The sequence below is a fragment of the Lepidochelys kempii genome, chromosome 3, assembly GCF_965140285.1.
Source record: "Lepidochelys kempii isolate rLepKem1 chromosome 3, rLepKem1.hap1, whole genome shotgun sequence".
NCBI classification, from domain to species: domain Eukaryota; kingdom Metazoa; phylum Chordata; order Testudines; family Cheloniidae; genus Lepidochelys; species Lepidochelys kempii.
Genome location: NC_136382.1, coordinates 81,333,698 through 81,352,827, shown reverse-complemented (window position 1 = coordinate 81,352,827; position 19,130 = coordinate 81,333,698). Strand labels below are relative to the sequence as shown.

At 41.6% G+C, this 19,130-nt stretch overlaps 1 protein-coding gene across 3 annotated transcripts in view; it reads right to left on the bottom strand.

The window, feature by feature from the left end:
* The window catches only part of LIN28B (lin-28 RNA binding posttranscriptional regulator B), a 178,325-nt gene that overhangs the window by 54,460 nt on the left and 104,735 nt on the right, over nt 1-19,130 (bottom strand). For all 3 annotated transcript variants that reach the window (XM_073335159.1, XM_073335160.2, XM_073335161.1), the window contains one exon: nt 8,561-8,745. In XM_073335159.1, the coding sequence (XP_073191260.1) occupies nt 8,561-8,745 (185 nt within the window). The remainder of the gene's footprint in view (nt 1-8,560; nt 8,746-19,130) is intronic.

The following is a 19,130-nucleotide window of genomic DNA, read 5'->3' as shown; positions in this document are numbered from 1 at the left end:
CTCACTCTCTCTGTATCCATCTGCTGTCTCTTTCTTATACTTAGATCATAGGCGCCAACTCTGTGGGTGCTCCATGACTGGAGCACCCACAGGGAAAAATTAGTGGGTGCTCTGCACCCACTGGCAGCCAAGCTCCCTCGTCCTTGCCTCCTTCTCCCCCCCAGCATGCCGCATCCCTGCTCCTCCCCCCCCCCGCCTAACAGCTGTTTGGCGGCACTTAGGACTTTCCAGGAGAGAAGGGGAGGAGCAGGGACACGGCATGCCCAAAGGAGGTGGCGAAGAAGAAGCGTGGCAGGGATGGGGACTAGGGGGAAGAGGGTGGAATGGGGGCAGGGATGGGGGTGTCGAGCACCCACCGGGCAGAGGGGAAGTCAGTGCCTATGACTTAGATGGTAAGCTCTTTGGCGCAAAGACCATTTTTTGTTATGTATTTCTTCAGTGCCTAGCACAATGGGGCCCTGGTCCACAACTGGAGCTCATAGGTGCTACTGAAATACAAATAATAAAAAAATTGTAATAACATTTTCAGGAGTTTTTCAAGTTGACGTAGCCCTTCTAAAAAACCGCCTCAACTTCTCTGCACAAAAGTGACAGACAGAAAACAGACTTCCATATGGAGAAAAGGAAAGGAAAGTACAAAATAAATAAATAAAATGATGAGTCTGGATATAAAGTCAAAAAGAAACCCCAAATAGTGCTGATAATCATAAACACAGACAATACAAAGTAAAAATATAAAATGGTTGAAGTATTGTAAAAGTATAAAAAAATCTGACTGGACAGTTTGAAAATATTGTCGTATGCTCAAGCAAATCACACTAGGATCCTAAACTAGTCAGAATACACAGAAGAACTGAGTAGAAGATACTTATTACTAAAAAAAAAAAAGGCAATGTTCTGAAAACAACTTATGTAGCTAAGAGACACATCTGCTGTACAAAGATTCTGCTTCTGATTTTTCTACTCTACATAATGCTGTGTAAAAACGATACATTCCTACTGAACAGATGTGTTGCTTGTGTGTATGTGGTATTGTATCTACTTTAGAGAAAAGTTTGGATTGCTCATTATAATGTAGCCATGAGAAATTTGAGGTCTGATACTTTTTATGCATACATCATCAACAGAACTGATAACTAGCAGGTCCCATTCTGTCTTTATCCCACCTTTCATATATATCAACAGGAATTTTTTTGGATAAGCACTGAATAACAAACCAGGTAAACTTCAGGGCTTGCCATTGAGTTTTAAGGCCCTGATTCAGCAAAGCACTAAAGTTTACATTGAAGCATGTGAGCCATCTCATTGAAGTCAGTGAGCCAGCACACATGCTTAAAGTTAAGTATGGTTTAAGTGCTTTGCTGGATAAGGGCCAAGTGCTGCCCTCCTCTTTATATGTGCAATGATACTGAAAACAGTATTCAGAGTGGTAGCCGTGTTAGTCTGTATCAGCAAAAAGAACGAGGAGTCCTTGTGGCACCTTAGAGACTAACACATTTATTTGAGCATAAGCTTTTGTGGGCTAAAACCCGCTTCATCGGATGCATGCAGTGGAAAATACTGTGATGGTATATCAGCTAGAAAGAATCCCACTTGACTTTTAGACCATATTCAAGTGAGTTTGCTGGGCTGGCAGTTAAAAATGTGTCTATATATTACATTAAAAAAATATATTAAAAGCAAGTTATTTAGGTTGCAAAGCCCTCAAAAGTTAGAAATGCCAGATTTACAGTTGCCTTTGCAGCCTTAACTCTGTTCTCTTACGCATCCATCCAATGCACTGAATGAGGCAGGGATCTTGTTGAAAAATAATATGGGAAAGAATGTATCACAATGCACGTGCACAAAGGGCTGAATTAAGGTTGCACAGGAAACTTTATATCTGGCATTTCCTAGCTATGAGTGCTTGACTTTGCAGCCAAAATGTTCTGTTAATTTAGGGGTTTTTTGTATGCAATACGCTAGCTTTTTTTTTTTAGAAGGGAAAAAAGTAAAACACCAATTCTATTATGTATAATTGTAACAATATTTCAATGCTGAACCTTCAACACTGTAGTATAGACCTTCTACCATTTGACCTACAGAGCTTCATACATTAGCTGGCAGCAGGAGACGGGCTGTTATCCCAGAGGGGAGCTGCTGGTGCCATGTGCTGGGTTGAGGGGTGAAGCCCAGCTTGGCATCACTCTCTTCCTCCCCACAGGACGTGGGAGTCTCCTACCCTGCCCCATGTAACAGGGGGGATAGACTACTGGGTCCACATGCTGGGTCTGGGGGAATTATGTGGGGAGCTCAGTCTAGCCTGGTTCTTCTCCCCTCTCCCACAGCTACCACATCTGGCAGTTCCCAGTGCAGAATCTGCTGCCACCACTTGAGCAGTGATGTGACTATGGCTCTTTAGAATGTTCACAGTCAGCTGGTATTGTGGCAGGCTGCCAACTTTTTTCCTGAGTAATGAGAAAGAGAATGGAAAATGTGTCTTATGTTGCTGTTGCTGGAGCTGAGAACTTCTCTGTGCCCTCTGCTCCTGCAGGGGGCCTTGAGCACCCAGTCCCCCTACTGGTGGAAGCATTCAGCAGGAAGTCTATTGGCTGAAAGCACCCTGTTGGAGCAGAGGGCATGTCTACGCTGCAGCCAGGAGCATGCATCCCAGCTCAGGTTGACAGACTCATGCTAGTTCAGCTCCAGGTAGCGCACTAAAATTAGCAGTATGGACACTGCGGCTCCAGGCTGAGATCCAGGCTTGCCATCTGAGCTTGGACACAGGGGGTTGCTGAAAGGCAGTATGGCTAAGTGGATGAGATTTGAATCTTCCCTATGAGCTACAGGGTTGTGAGCCCAGCTCTGAACGAAGTGATTTTATGCAACCTCTCAAATTTCCGGAGGCAGGTATAAATATGCAACCAAGAATCAGGCTAGGGATAACGAGGTTAGTTCAATCAGGGAGGAGGAGGCCCTCTTCTAGCAGTTGAGGTGTGAACACCAATGGAGGAGAAACTGCTTTTGTAGTTGGCGAGCCATTCACAGTCTTTGTTTAATCCTAAACCGATGGTGTCAAATTTGTACTTTTGTAGTGATAATTAAGATGGCCCATTTAGACAGTTGACAAGAAGGTGTGAGGATACTTAATTTAAAGAAATAGATTCAATATGTGTAATGACCCAGCCACTCCCAGTCTCTGTTCAAACCCAAGTTAATGGTATCTAGTTTGCATATTAATTCAAGCTCAGCAGTTTCTCGTTGGAGTCTGTTTTTGAAGTTTTCTGTTGCAAAATTTCTCTTTGAAGTCTGGTCCTGAAGTTTTTTTGCTGTAGGATGGCTACTTTTAAATCTGCTATTGTGTGATGGTGTATATTACATTAGTGGACACCGCACCATAGTAACTCTGACCATAGTAACTCTAACCCAGGAACCAATCCATGCAACAAATCTCGATGCCAACTCTGCCCATATATCTACACCAGCGACACCATCACAGGACCTAACCAGATCAGCCACGCCATCACCAGTTCATTCACCTGCACATCCATCAATGTAATATACACCGTCATGTGTCAGCAATGCCCCTCTGCTCCCTAGGTGTTCACACCTCAACTGCTAGAAGAGGGCCTCATCCTCCCTGATTGAACTAACCTCTTTAACCCTAGCCTGATTCTTGCTTGCATATTTATACCTGCCTCTGGAAATTTCCACTACGTTCATCTGACGAAGTGGGTTTTGACCCATGAAAGCCTTATGCTCCAATACGTCTTTTAGTCTATAAGGTGCCACAGGACTCTTTGCCGCTTTTACAGATCCAGACTAACACGGCTACCCCTCTGAAAGTTAATTTCAAACGGTTAAAGTGTAGCAAAGTTATAAGGAACTGAAAATAGTGGATTAATGGAAAGTGTTAGGCAACCTTAACTGGAGGCATTGCTACCAATTCTGCCTGTAATGCACAACTCTCATTATTAGTTGAGTCCTTTATTATGGGATGGTCAGCAGAGACTCGGTGCAGTCAGGAACCAATAGAGCTCACATCACAGTTAAACAATCCTTCTGGCCTACCATCCTGATAATTGTTTCCTTGTACAGCATTTTGTACAGAGTGTGAATAATCATTCAGAAGGAACACTATTAAAGAACCCTGGAGAGAGTTGCACCCAATTCTTTCTGGCTGAAAGGACAGTTGCCATAATATGTCATAGTTGCCTTTTGGGAGTTAGACGTTGAGGGGGAAAAAATGGCAATATGAAAGTCTTAGGAGACTTTCCCAACTGGAGAGGGGCCTCAGACAGAAGGTGATGACTGGAAACAAAGAAAAGGCTATTGAAAAGTTGGCGAGAAATGGACAGGAAAAGAAAGAATGGGGAAAGAGAGATTAGTAGAAATAAGAGGGCAGGAAAAAATGCACAAAATCTAAAAGCAAGCATGGAAAAGAGACCTAGGGAAAAGAAAAGATCAAATTTTTTATTTTTAGGATACAGATTTATGAGTTTCTTTTGAGAGACAGTGTGTTCAAGTGGATTGAGCAAACGACATGGAGCCTGCAATAACTACGTTACTAAACTTCTCTGACTTTCCTTTTCTGCAAAATGGCAGAACTGTAAATGCTATCAACCTTATAGGGCTGTAGGAAACATTAACCTCTTGTCAGTGAGGTGCTGGTACCATGTCATAAGAACATAAGAATGGCCATACTGGGTCAGACCAATGGTTCATCTAGTCCAGTATCCTGTCTTCCAACAATGGCTAATGCCAGGTGCCCCCGAGGGAATGAACAGAACAGGGCAATTATCAAGTGATCCATCCCCTGTCGTCCAGTCCCAGCTTCTGGCAGTGAGAGGCTTAGGGATATTCAGAGCATGGGGTTGTGTCCCTGACCAGGCTAGCTAATAGCTATTGATGGACCTATCCTCCATGAACTTATCTCATTCTCTTTCGAATCCAGTTATATTTTTGGCTTTCACGACATCCTGGCACCGAGTTCCACAGGTTGACTGTGCATTGTCACAACAAAAGGATACAGGTCTCCCATCCTTTTCTCCAAGACGTTTCTCGACGTTTGTTCCCTCCCATGTCACCCACATGGCCCAACCACTGGGTGCCTTCTTTAAGCTCTCTCTGCCAGTTCTTTCCTCCATTGATCAAATGACCACCCTACGCTCCTTTCTCTACCAGCCTTCCACCCGTCAACTTTCCAAATGTGGTTCTATCTGCCCCTCCTGCCCCATCACACGCCCTCCCTTTCAAGTTCTCGTTCCAACATCTCTATCCTGGCTCATCTCTCTCTGCCCCTCCATCTGCCACCCCTATTCCCCCCAAATCCCTCTAAATTTGAGACAGCTTTCCTAACAAATAGAACATTAGATTAACCCTCTTGAGAATGATTTATTCACGGGGTGGAATTTGAAATTACCAGACCCTGTATCATGGAACATTTTTTTTTAATTACCTGCCCAGTGCAGCTAGTTATATGACCTTGCACAAGCAGCAGTTTGACACAAGTCCCGTCAGCAATACCATTCTACCCTCACCTTTGCGTACCTCACACCAGATACCTCAATTTTACCTCAGCTGACTGACCAGACTGTGGGCTGTTAGTGACCATCACCGTAGGATCCTCAGCTGCAGATTGTTCCTCAGATTCCAATATTAAATCTCCAGAGACTTTTTAAACTGATCTCTGACTCGGGGTATGTCTAACACTGCAACTGTGCCAGTGTAGCACTTTCATGCAGATACTTCCTACATTGACAAAAAGGGGGTTTCAGTCAGTGTAGTTAATCCACCTCTCCAAGAGGTGGTAGTTTGGAAGAATTCTTCTGTTGACCTAGCTGTGTCTACAGTGGGTATTAGGTGAACCTAACTATGATGCACAGGGTGCAAAATTTTTCACACCTCTGAGCTATGTAGTTAGTTTGATCTAATTTGTAGGTGTAGACCAGGTCTCAGATAAAAAGCAGTCCCAAATGACAGTTGATGAGATTAGTATTTTGTTATTTAACCATACCACCAAGAATTAAACTTGCATTAAACTTGTTTAAGGGGCAGTCTTTTATATTTAATAAAGACAGTGCTCTCCTCCTGCTCCCACCCAGAGGTGACTGCGCTGAGATTCCTGGATTTCATTAGGAGTGTACTAAGTATTTTGCTCTCTTTTTAAATTTTGGTTACAGCTAAGAGCTGGAATTATTGACAGACCCTTCTCATTACTGATGCCTAGTTCCAAATTTTAAACTTCAGACATTTTAGTGTAGTTAGAATTCTAAGAACAGAAAAGTGTTTATTTTTTTCACCCTCCCTAATTCACAATCAGTGTAAAGGTTTTGTCTTCAACCTTCTCAAAAATAATCAACTTCAAGTAGACACTAAGCACAAAGAGGCAGTGGTGCAGTCTTGTGGCTAAGGCACTGCACTGATACTCAGGACATTGGGGCTCAATTCCCAACTCTGCCACACACTTTTTGTGTTACCATGGGCAAGTCATTGATTTTGTATCTCTGCCCCAGTTTCTGACCTGTAAAATGGGGATGTAATATTTCCTTTCTCCCAGCTTTCGTGTGTCTTGCGCATTTAGATGTTAAGCTCTTTTGAGGCAGGCAGTGTCTCTCGCTACATGTATGTACAGCACATAGCAGAGCAGCATCCTCATCTTGATTTTGGCCTCGAGACACTACCACAGTAGGCTGAAGAGATAGAGGATGGGTAAGGGAGATCTTTCCTCCTCCTGGGGGGATGCTTTGGTACCCTTTTCTTTGCAAAACTGTACTTTGTTCCAGAACTCACATCATCTGTGAGCCATGCTATCCCTGTAAGTTTTCTTCCTTGGTTGAATACCTCAGGGTAAAGGCTGGCTGTTGGAATGCTCAAGTCTGGACATTCGGGGAGGCACTAAGCATGATCAGTGCTTCACAAGGTGTCCTTTTCTTGATCCACATTGCCATGGCTATACATGCTGGGCAAAGCTGCGGAAAGTATGGTGTCAGGGTTCCTTCCCCACTCTGAACTCTAGGGTACATAAGTGGGGACCTGCATGAAAACCCCCTAAGCTTATTTTTACCAGCTTAGGTTAAAACTTCCCCAAGGTACAAACTATTTTACCTTTTGCCCTTACACTTTATTGCTGCCACCACCAAGCGTCTAACAAATATATAACAGGGAAAGAGCCTGCTTGGAAACGTCTTTCCCCCCAAAATCCTCCCAAACCCTACACCCTCTTTCTTGGGGAAGGCTTGATAAAAATCCTCACCAATTTGCATAGGTGAACACAGACCCAAACCCTTGGATCTTAAGAACAATGAAAAAGCAATCAATCAGGGTCTTAAAAGAAGAGTTTTAATTGAAGTAAAAGAATCACCTCTGTAAAATCAGGATGGTAAATACCTTACAGGGTAATCAGATTCAAAACTTAGAGAATCCCTCTAGGCAAAACCTTAAGTTACAAAAAGACACAAAAACAGGAATATACATTCCATTCAGCACAGCTTATTTTATCAGCCATTTAAACAAAACAGAATCTAATGCATATCTAACTAGATTGCTTACTGACTTTTTACAGGAGTTCTGACCTGCATTCCTGCTCTGGTCCCAGCAAAAGCATCACACAGACAGAGAGAACCTTTGTTTCTCCCCCCCCACAGCTTTGAAAATATCTTGTCTCCTCATTGGTCATTTTGGTCAGGTGCCAGCGAGATTATCCTAGCTTCTTAACCCTTTACAGGTGAAAGGGTATTTCCTCTGGCCAGGAGGGATTTAAAGGTGTTTACCCTTCCCTTTATATTTGTGACATATGGAGACTTAGGTGCCATTGAAATTCACATCATACAGCAGCTTTTGAGTGGAAAATACCCCCTGGACTAAAGTACAGTCTTTATAGCGGCATAGTCAAAAGCATCATGAAACTTCTTCAGACCATTAGATGTAGAGTTGAACTGGGAGTGGATAGATAAAGGGTGAGATCCTGAGCTGATGTGAATGAGTGCAGCTCTGGGATTTGGCCCATAATCTGTAAAATTACTTTAAAAAACCATGAGCTGTTCTGCAGACCATCAAAAATTAAGGCATTTGGAAGCACCCAGAACTTTGTTCATTAAGTGAAAATATAACTAACCAATTTATATACCAAGTTAACATTAGCTTTTCAACCTAAATTGCACAAAATGTCTTCTTCTTCAGATGTACAGTACTAAAGATATCCATGTAACAAATGCATGCATGCATTCATTTCTGCATGCTCTTATCTCAACTGAGTGTTACATCGCTTCACCTGTCTTCAGTGTGACCTCTCTTTTTAGTCTAATCACAATAATTTCAATATAACCTTAACATTCCTTTGCAAGCTCTCCCCAACTCAGTATGCAAGGATTTTAAAAATGAAAGCGATCAAATGAGCAAAATGTATTTCTACATATACAGATCAGGATATCTAATCAAAGTAGTAGGCAACCTGTACAAACCAAACTTGCACAAAAGGGTTTCCTGTCACATATGAATGAGTATTGAAAATACAACATTCAGAAAAACTCGCAAAGAAGGTGGGATGGAGGGGAGGAGAGTAACAAAGTAAAGTAATTACCTATCTCCCTTTGGTTTTCTTTTCTGTACTGTCTTCCCTTTGGGTCGTCTCTCACTTCCTAAACAGGGGCTCCCACCAGGGCCTGTTACCCGTATTGATTCAAGGCCTTTGGAAGATTTCTTAAAAGTAAATTCCACTGGTTCTCCTTCTTTTAGGCTTCTAAATCCTTCCATGTAAAGCTTGCTCTGTAAATAGGAAAAATATTCTTGGTTACTATTGCCTTAAAAACAAAGTTGACAATTAAAATAACAGGACAACCTTAACTTTCCTGTTATGTTTATCCTACAAGACACAGGTTGAATTGGGGTTCCCTTAATAAGATCCACTAAAGAGTCTATACTTATGGTCATGGTGAAAACATTCTTCAAGCTTAAGAAATAATGAGATTCTCTTTTTGGATATGAACAAAATTGAAATAATAATGTCCTTATTCTCTGCTGAATTGATGTGGGCTTTTGGGCTGTACAAATCTAAACGTGCTGTATGCTCATACAGTGCTCTATAGAAACTTTCTGCAGTTTAAGGCATTTTAATAGAAACAGAGAAGACAAAGCAAATAGGTTTTTTTTTAAAAATAGGAAGAAAAGAGAGCAAATGCTCCCTCTCTAAGTGAACCTAGATATTGAGTTCTAGTTGATAATCAAAATGCAACCTATAAAAGAAAAGGGGGGAAAGGAAAGATCAATTTTCAAACTAGCAGAAGTAAACAATAATGAGCAAAAAGAATGAAAAAGGAGCTACCAACAAAATGAATTGCAAAAGTTAACTCAGTTACTCCAGGTGAACTGCTAAGTTAGCATTCATTGCCGGTAAAACCTATCTTGTTGGTATGATCTGGGTATGGATTTATTCTTTAATCCAAGAAAAGCAAATCATCATCACCAGGGTCAGAGAAACAAAACAGCAACACTGATAATCTTTTGGTATATACTTCTAGTGTGAAATCCTGCCCCAATTAAGTCAATGGGAGTTTTGCAATTGACTTGAATGGGGCCAGGATTTCACTCCTCACCTCAAATCCTCTGAATGCTGTATAATACTAAATCTATATCCAAGGATAAATCTGCTGAATAAAAAACTTGGATGAAATGGTTAGCAAGTTAAGTGAAACAGAATAGAATGTAAAAAGGAAGACAATAATAGACTCTGGTCTTATTAAATGTTTATTCAAAATGTTATATTTAACACAGACAAGATTAGTGGGATTATAAAGTGAGTATTACAGAATCACTGGCAATACCCAATACTTAAACTGGGCTTTTATGTTTCTTATAAAAACTAAAGGGAAGGGAAACAAAGAGGGGAACACTTTTTTGTTGTTGTTATTGGCTTGTGAATACTTCAGAATAGACAACACATCTGGATTGACTCATACAAGCTACCCAGCCAGTACTCTCTTGGCTAAACCATAGAGTCAACAAAGGGAAGCAATCTTAACTGTGGAGGTAGGATGCACTGTAGTGGTCTGGAAGGTAGCTGGACACTAAAGCTGTCAATGGTCAACATTTCTCCATTCAACCACATATAGGGTAGAGCTGGAGAACATCAAGGGATGCTCTTGACCACACACAGGCAGCAAATAGTCCAACATCGCAAGGGAAATTGTGGGGACAGTGAGTCTATACTAGCCTGCTAGGACCCCCATTTGTGTCAGCTGAGCCTGGCATCCCCTTTGTAATATCTTCTGTGGGAAGTACAACGAGGAAGCCTGGTCTTGTGGTTAAGGCATGGAAGCCATACTGAGACAGGAAGATTTGGCTCCTGTTCCTATCTCTGCAGACTTCCTGTGTGGGCTTGGGCAAATGAAATCACTTAATTTTTCCATGCCTCAGTTTCTCTATCTGTAAAGTAGCCACTATCAAATACTTACCTATCTAACAAGGTACCGAGAGATTAAATTAATGATTGTAAACCTGTTTGAAATATTCATTTGGAAGAAACTAAGTGAGTACACACACAGGCATGCACACAGTAAAAGAACTCCTATCTACTGGGCTCCCACAGTCTACTGAGCAGTGGTCATTCGTGGTGGTACGGGAAATGTACTATTGGATTCCAATGCACTATGAGTCACAATATCAGTTCAGGCTGACAAAGGGATCTGGCTGCCTTTAGGGAAGGAATTGCAGGTTTTTCAGGAGCTACAAGCACAGAAGATTCATGGATCCACTGGTTAGGATGAGGAGGGCTCGGGCACGACCAATCCTGCAGCTCGGGTAGAAGTAGTTGTTGCACCAAGACGAACACGTGTGAAGCGAGGAGCAAACACAGGCCTCTTCAGGTCAGAGGGGTGATGTCTGCAGTGTAGCTGGGAGCGAGTGTCCCAGAGTAGGCAGGTAGATGGGGTAACTCAGCTGGAGCTAGGGCGCTAACAATAGCAGCACAGATGATGTAGCACAAGTGGCAGCTCAGGCTAGCAACTCAAGTCCAAGCCCGCCTGACCCCTGGCTCTGAGCCTGGGGCTAGCCATAACAGCCTGTCTGCTAGTTTTGGCATGCTAGCTTGAGCAAAGCTCCTGCAAGTCTGTTAACCCACACTGGGAGGCTCACTTCCAGCTGCAGTGTAGATGGCCTTAGTGCCCACCGTTTAAAAGGAAAAGACAAGAAAGGGAGGAGTTTGCAGCTATCAGTACTCCACTTTGTGCTTTTGGCAGTTGCTGGGAATGAAGGTAAAGGTGCTGATAAGGATGATCCAAAGTGATCTAAGATTATCGAAAAATATAATTGGAATGCAGTATTTATTATATTAGCTTGTGTGATCTGCAAAAAAGATCTAGGAAGAAGCACTCCGCTTTAAAATATCTGGATAGAATTAGAGGGACTCATGCCACATGTGTGTGATTTCCAGGCGTCATTATAAATTCACAGTATGAGCAGGGGAGGACACGTTCAGCCACTGATTGAAATGGACTCCTGCCTCCAACTGGCCCATGATATAGGCCTTCACTGCCCACTTCATAGAATCACAGGACTGGAAGGAACCCCGAGAGGTCATTCAGTCCCCAGTCCCCTGCACGCATGGCAGAACTAAGGATTATTTAGACCATCCCTGACAGGTGTTTGTCCAACCTGCTCTTAAAAATCTACAATGATGGAGATTCTACAACCTCCCTAGGCAATTTATTCCAGTGCTTACTCATCCTGACAGGTAGGAAGTTTTTCCTACTGTCCAATCTAAACCTCCCTTGTTGCAATTTAAGCCCATTGCTTCTTGTCCTATCCTCAGAGGTTAAGGAGAACAATTTTTCTCCTTCCTCCTTGTAATAACCTTTTAGGTACATGAAAACTGTTACGTCCCTTCTCAGTGTTCTCTTCTCTAGACTAAACAAACCCAATTTTTTCAGTCTTCCCTCATAGGTCATGTTTTCTAGATCTTTAATCATTTTTGTTGCTCTTCTCTGGACTTTCTCCAATTTATCCACATTGCTCCTGAAATGTGGTGCCCAGAACTAGACACAATTCTCCTGTTGAGGCCTAATCAATGAGGAGTAGAGCAGAAGAATTACTTCTCATGTCTTGCTTACAACACTCCTGCTAATACATCCCAAAAAGATGTTTACTTTCTTTGCAACAGTATTACACTGCAATTGTTCCCTCTAATTTTTTCCATCCATGTGTGAAACGAATTTTGTTACGTGCACCAATATAGAGGTAATGTACAGATGTGCACCACCCGTAGAAACAAAAAAACTAGATATAATATATATATTTTAAAAGTTACCATAGGGATAATTACTCCAGCCAGGACATGTTAGGCATTTTAGAACTCACTACTCAAAGAATTAAATTTGAGTGTAAGAGAGAAATAAAAATTATGAAATGCATAGACCAGTCAAAAAACTGAAATAACAGCACTTTGAAAGAATAAAATTACAGAGAATATATGTGCATTGCAGGGAGTACTGTACCAAGAAGTAACAACAACAACAACAATAATAATACAAGTATGTGTTGGGAGGTCAGTGTGAAAGACAGAGTGTGTGTGGGACAGAGACACACAGTGTGTGTGTGTCTGAATGAGAGAGAGAGAGACGTGTGTGTGTGTGTGTGTGTGTGTGTGTGAGAGAGAGAGATGTGCTTCCCCATTAAGTATGCTGCCCCTTTAAGTAGATTGGCACTCACCAGTCTGAAGACTGCTTGTTCAGACACAGCAGCAGCTGCCAGCAAGCTCCATCCCACACCCCACTCCTGAGCCCTGTCGTGTCTCCCCACCCCCACGGAGATGGGGTATTGGGGAGGGGGACACTCTGACATCAGCATCCCCAGCTCCCCGCCCTCCTCCCCACACTCTGCACAGGAAGCAGGAGGCTCCCAGGAGCAGCTGCCCAGAGGCTCCAAGACAGAGGGCAGGAGCAGTGTGGCGGGGTGGAGGAGGGGCAACTGAAGTGTGTGGCCCTTGATAGACTGCTGGGTGGCTGCGCAGCTTAGAGGGAACTTAGCTGTTGACTCATATTTAGCTTGTGATCCATTATGACCCCCAGATTCCTTTCTGCAGTACTCATTCCAAGGCAGTCATTTCCCATTTTGTATATGTGCAACTGATTATTCCTTCCTAAGTGGAGTACTTTGCCTTTGTCCTTACTGTTTTAAAATATAACAAGCACCTTTGTGCTTTCTCTCATGCTGTCCCTCAGAGTTGTTAGGAACTTCCTGTAAACATCCTCCTTAAAACTCTCCTTTGCTGTGATGCCTACAAAAAACTGGACAGTGGCTGCTGGTGGTGCTGAGACCACTGCCTATCATGCTGACCAATACTGTCACATTGTTTCCTTGTGCTCCCCCCGTCTGTCTGTATCCATCTGTTGTCTCTTGTCTTATACTTTGATTGTAAGCTCTTTGGGACAGGGACTGCCTAGCACAATGGGGTCCTGGTCCATGATGAGGGCTTCTTGGTGCTATGATAATGAAAATATTAAATAATCATAATCCCATTTTACCTGGCCCTGAATTCATTCACAGATACAGCAGTACCTCATTGGTGCTCCAGCAGCCACATGGAAAAACATTAGGAGACAGCATGTTGTACTACAACAACAATATTTTGTCCTTGTCATAACCATAAAGACAAGTGTTCCAAATGGGATAGTCAACATGGATCAGAGAAGTATGCTGCTCACAAAGGGCATCGGTCAAGCTGGAAGTACCAAGAAGACAGAGACAATGGTATCCCAGAGACATCAGCAATGATATGGGCTACTTTTTATTATATATATATTTATATATATATATATATATAAAATTTATGCTGTTGTAAATAAAGCTGTGCCAGTGTTTAGGTTATAAACCCTTTTTTCAGGACTTTTAATTGGGAAAGCAAACAGCTGGAAGCTGATATGTGGTAAAAAGTGTTACCTATTTTGTTTTTGCTTGTTAGGTATTTTTTTAACTAATTTTGGTTAAACTTTTAAATCCTCTTTTATTTAGAGCAGTAATGATGGCTTAAAATGTTTTTGTATTGTTCTACTTTAACAAAGCTTTCATTTGTAAACAACACTCAAAATTTACTATGGACACCTATGACATTTAAAAAACATTAAAATGCAATTTAAAAGACATTTAAAAGACAGCTACCAAACCTTGATAATCAACTATTAAGCACGGTATGATTTCTTTTACACTATGCATTGCTTATTATATGGAGAGAAAAACCCAAATGGTTTCACATTGCACCCTGCTACAATATATCTTTGCAGCTTCACAGTATTACAGAGAGACATGGCACTCCTCTGATTTACTGTGTAAATATTTATTAAACTGTCAGCCTCCAAATAAAAAGATTCTTTGAGGATGCACCACTATTTTGAAGCATAATGAAAGAAAGTGGCCTGGAAACAAATAGGAAAGATCAAATGCTGGCCCTCTTAAACAGTTTTTATAGAGTTGGTTGAAATATGTGAATCAATATTGGTAATTTTTTAAAATTCCCACTTTTGTTTTTAAAAACGTCAGGGGTTTCCTGACTAGCTCAATTACGCCCACTCTGCCATTAATTTATATATATCTTGCAATCACATGACAGAGCTCTGAACACGGACCATCCCAACCCATTGACCTCAGTGAGACTCTACACGGGTCCAAGAAGGACTGACCCATTTATATCCAGTTGCCGGAACAGGCCTTAGAAAAGGGGAAACACAAACTGACTACACACAAAGTAAACAAATGAAAAAATAGACACTGTTTCTCTACTCTCTTTCCATTAGAAACAACCTTGGGAGTTACTTGTAGCCACAGTGGGTAAAGCAATTTCAGACTTTTTTAACCTGACAGTGTTCCTCTAGGATGTGCTATTATTCCTTGGTATTGCAGCCTATGCTGTAAGGCCGCACACATCTCCAACACAAGCAGTAGTGTGTTGCAAAAAGCTTACGAGTTCAAGTGAGTAACAAACAGGAGGAAGAGTTAAAAACAATCCTGTTTTCATGAAAAGTGTCCCTCAATATGAAAACGGAGAAGAAAAATATAACAAACATAAACCATCTAAGTAGGAGTGTGCCTTAAAAGAATGCTTTCCCAGCACTGCCTGTGGGTGCTTAAGACTTTCACTTAAACCCACAAAAGGAAGGAAGTTCTGAGTTAAGGCTCATTATGGGGGTCTATTATCCTCTTGATATGCGTGCATAACTCCTATTAACATGTACGTATGGAGGAGAGAATAGGCCCCCATAACGAGCCTTAATTCAGAATTTCCTTTCTTTTGTGGGTTTCTAGTCAGCGTCTTAAACACCTGCTGACGCAGCCATAAAATTCTTTGAAAACCATTCTGTGGAGGGGCAATTTTGCTCAGATGGTTTATAGTTTTCTGTATTTTTAATAAAAAGAAAAGGAATACTTGTGGCACCTTAGAGACTAACCAATTTATTTGAGCATGAGCTTTCGTGAGCTACAGCTCACTTCATCGGATGCATACCGTGGAAACTGCAGCAGACTTTATATACACACAGAGAATATGAAACAATACCTCCTCCCACCCCACTGTCCTGCTGGTAATAGCTTATCTAAAGTGATCATCAGGTTGGGCCATTTCCAGCACAAATCCAGGTTTTCTCACCCTCCACCCCCCCACACAAATTCACTCTCCTGCTGGTGATAGCCCATCCAAAGTGACAACTCTTTACACAATGTGCATGATAAGCCCAACCTGATGATCACTTTAGATAAGCTATTACCAGCAGGACAGTGGGGTGGGAGGAGGTATTGTTTCATATTCTCTGTGTGTATATAAAGTCTGCTGCAGTTTCCACGGTATGCATCCGATGAAGTGAGCTGTAGCTCACGAAAGCTCATGCTCAAATAAATTGGTTACTCTCTAAGGTGCCACAAGTACTCCTTTTCTTTTTGCGAATACAGACTGACACGGCTGTTACTCTGAAACCTGTATTTTTAATGTTTTTTTTAAAAAACTGTTCAGCATAACGATCAAGTGCTTAGTCTCTAAGGTGCCACAAGTACTCCTTTTCTTTTTGCAAAGTGCTATCAGAGTACACTTGGCACTTTACAAAGAAAAAGTCAGAGTCTCTGCCCTGATTTGTTAATAATCCAGGCAAAGCACAAAGCAGATCAAATTCTGAAGCTTGTCTACACTGAAATTTTAAGGCATTCTCCCTCCACTGATCTAGCACCAGTGCAGCTCCACCAGTGCTAGTAATAGTGTGAGCTCTAGTCTAGACCATTGCGTCATGCAGTGTTAGAGGATAGAGTAGTAACAGATCTATATTAGCTCTCCTACCTGAGCGAGGCCCAAAATGAAAAAATTCCCTATAATTGTCAGTGGTGGTGCAAGATTCCAACACTGGTTCATAGAATATCAGGGTTGGAAGGGACCTCAGGAGGTCATCTAGTTCAACCCCTTGCTGAAAGCAGGACCAATCCCCAATTTTTGGCCCAGATCCCTAAATGGCCCCCTCAAGCATTGAGCTCACAACCCTGGGTTTAGCAGGCCAATGCTCAAACTACTGAGCTATCCCTCCCCTGTGGCTGTTGTTGAAAGGTTTGTGGAAAAAATTTGTTTTGAAGAGGCAACTTTATTTTTTAAATCCCTCACTTAAACTCACTTCATATGACAATAATGTCAAGAGCAAAGAGAACACCTTGGAGTTTTACACTCCTTCCACCCTCTCCACCCCCCGGAATCTAGCACAGAACTCCCACTGACTACAGCTAGCTAGCATCCTTTTGGAAAGGGCATCTTTGCCACGTGACTTTGACTGGCTGCTCCACACAAACTTCAATCTATTGCAGATTAGAACAGCTGTTTAAACATGAAGCACATGAAATCAGGTCTATGTATCCAGTGTACTGTAGTTTTTAATCTGGTTTGAGATGGTATCTGAAGTAGATTTTTTTTTCTTATTTTGTATTTTCAAATTACAAGCACAAAAAGCAATAGTTAATATTTTATAAGAGCTGCAGTTACTATACCTTATAGATAGAATATATAGTATGTCTGCCTACTCTAAGATATGCTTTCTTCAATATTTCAATTCAAAGAAATAGAAGCAACAGAAATACCAGTCTCTACAGTTTTAGAAATATCATGTAGGAAAGCACTGTAAATTAAGGCTTTAAAAAAAAAAAGGTTTAAGGTAACATTTTTAGTATTATTATTATTCATTATCATTATCATTGGTTGTTAAACTGTTTCTACTTCCTACTAGACAACGAAGGCTCATGTTTACCACATGAGTAAATGGCCCTACCACCGCCAGTGTCAAAATAGTTGCACTCAATTATATCAGCCGTTAATTTGTCCTCGATCTTCTTAGTATTGATAGCAAAGTAAACTAAATGAATAGGAAACGGAAGGAAAAAGAAATACACTAAGGTGCTAACACTGCAAATACTAACACACGTTTCATTTTACTACAGAGAGTAGTCCCACTGAAATCAATGGAATTATTCATGGTAGTAAAGTTGTGCATGTGCTTAAGTGTTTGCAGGATTGGGGCCTTTGAGCTGTATTCACACTATTACTAGGACCCCATGTATTGTAGGATGTCATGGGATTTGGCACTGAATGTATCCCTTACTACAGAATTATGAAGACTATTTAAACAATTTTCTAGCCCTTACAGTTGCAGACATAACCTTCTGAACATGACCTAAGTGTGAAGTGATGTATTGTGTCTTCCTGAGTATGCAGGGAACCTAAAACAGTAGCTCTTAGAGATATGATTTTGCTGTCTCTTGCTCTCTCGTCAATTGTGTGTTAATTCTGAAAACTAACGATGACTATATCAGGCCCTTATTCAGCAAAGTCCAACAGCATGTGTCCTACTCCAAGCATGGGGTATCTTCAATAGGACTATTTTTGCTTAAAGTTAGGCATATATGTAAATAGTTTGCTGAATTAGGACCTAAACGTAAACATTAAATTTCACTACTGATTATTTTAGCAGAAGCATCCACCTAATGGGGTGGATTTTCCACCTTGTTGGAGCACTGCTTGAGTGCAGTGGAGAGGAATGCTGGGGGAAGCAGGTTGTAGCTCCCTGATGATCAGCTGCCCAACTCTGGTACAAGCTAAAGCTGCAAAGGAGCAGCTCTAACTTACACCACTCAAGGACCTTACCCCACTTTGGAGGATCATGCGTCGTGAAGCTCTGGTTCCTCATACGCACTCCCCACCCCACCCCACCTACTTACATTGGAGGAGGAGGTGAAGAATGGTTGTGGCTTGCAGCAGAGGCAGTTCTCTACATAGGGGAAATCTCAGCTGGCCATCTTCAAGTTTTAAGACCACTTTGTGCCAAATGATCAGATTGGAGAATCCAGCCCAATGTGATTATTCCACTATCTCAAACTACCTCCACCACCTTTCCAAGAACCAAAAGCCCCACTTGTCCTCTACTTAGTTGCCAAAAGTTGAAACTCTTCCGCCCCCCGCTCTCCCCAACTCCTCCTGGCAATTTCTGTAGTGAAATTATGCATTTTCGATACTGAATTCCAAAGCACATTGAAAATTGAGGGTGTAGTAAAATAAATATTGGGACCACAATTGGGCATGCCCATGTGGTTCTCAGTGCAGAATCTTAAATTAAACTATACAAGAAGTTCTGTAGTGACTGTACTATGTTTGCTATTTAATTCAGTAAAACCTTCCATTTTGTAATGTACCTGAATCACAGACGTAGTTCTTGTAGCATAGCTCCATTATCAGGGAATAGGGGAAAGTTTGCACAGGCTCCCAGAGCTAATGGAAAGGCACAGGGCTTCAGTATATATGGCCAGGACCTCCAGCAAATTCCCTGAGATCTGCAGGAGTGGAGACTGGGCCTCCTACTTCTTTCACAAAGGATACATTTGGAGCAAATTCTGTGATATGAATCTCACTGAGCTTTTCCTCCCTTTGGGATCTTTTCCATGAATTTAAGGATGGTGAGGACTGCAATATGGCCATGATTTACGCATTTAATTTGTGGGGTTTTCAATAATACACTGAGCTGTCTCAGATTACTCTTCCCCAGTCATAAATCTGAGAACAGCTGATTTCAATAATTAATAATGTTAACTTGTATAGTCCTGTAAACGCGGATCATACTATAGACAAATATTTTCCATTGGAGGTGCTG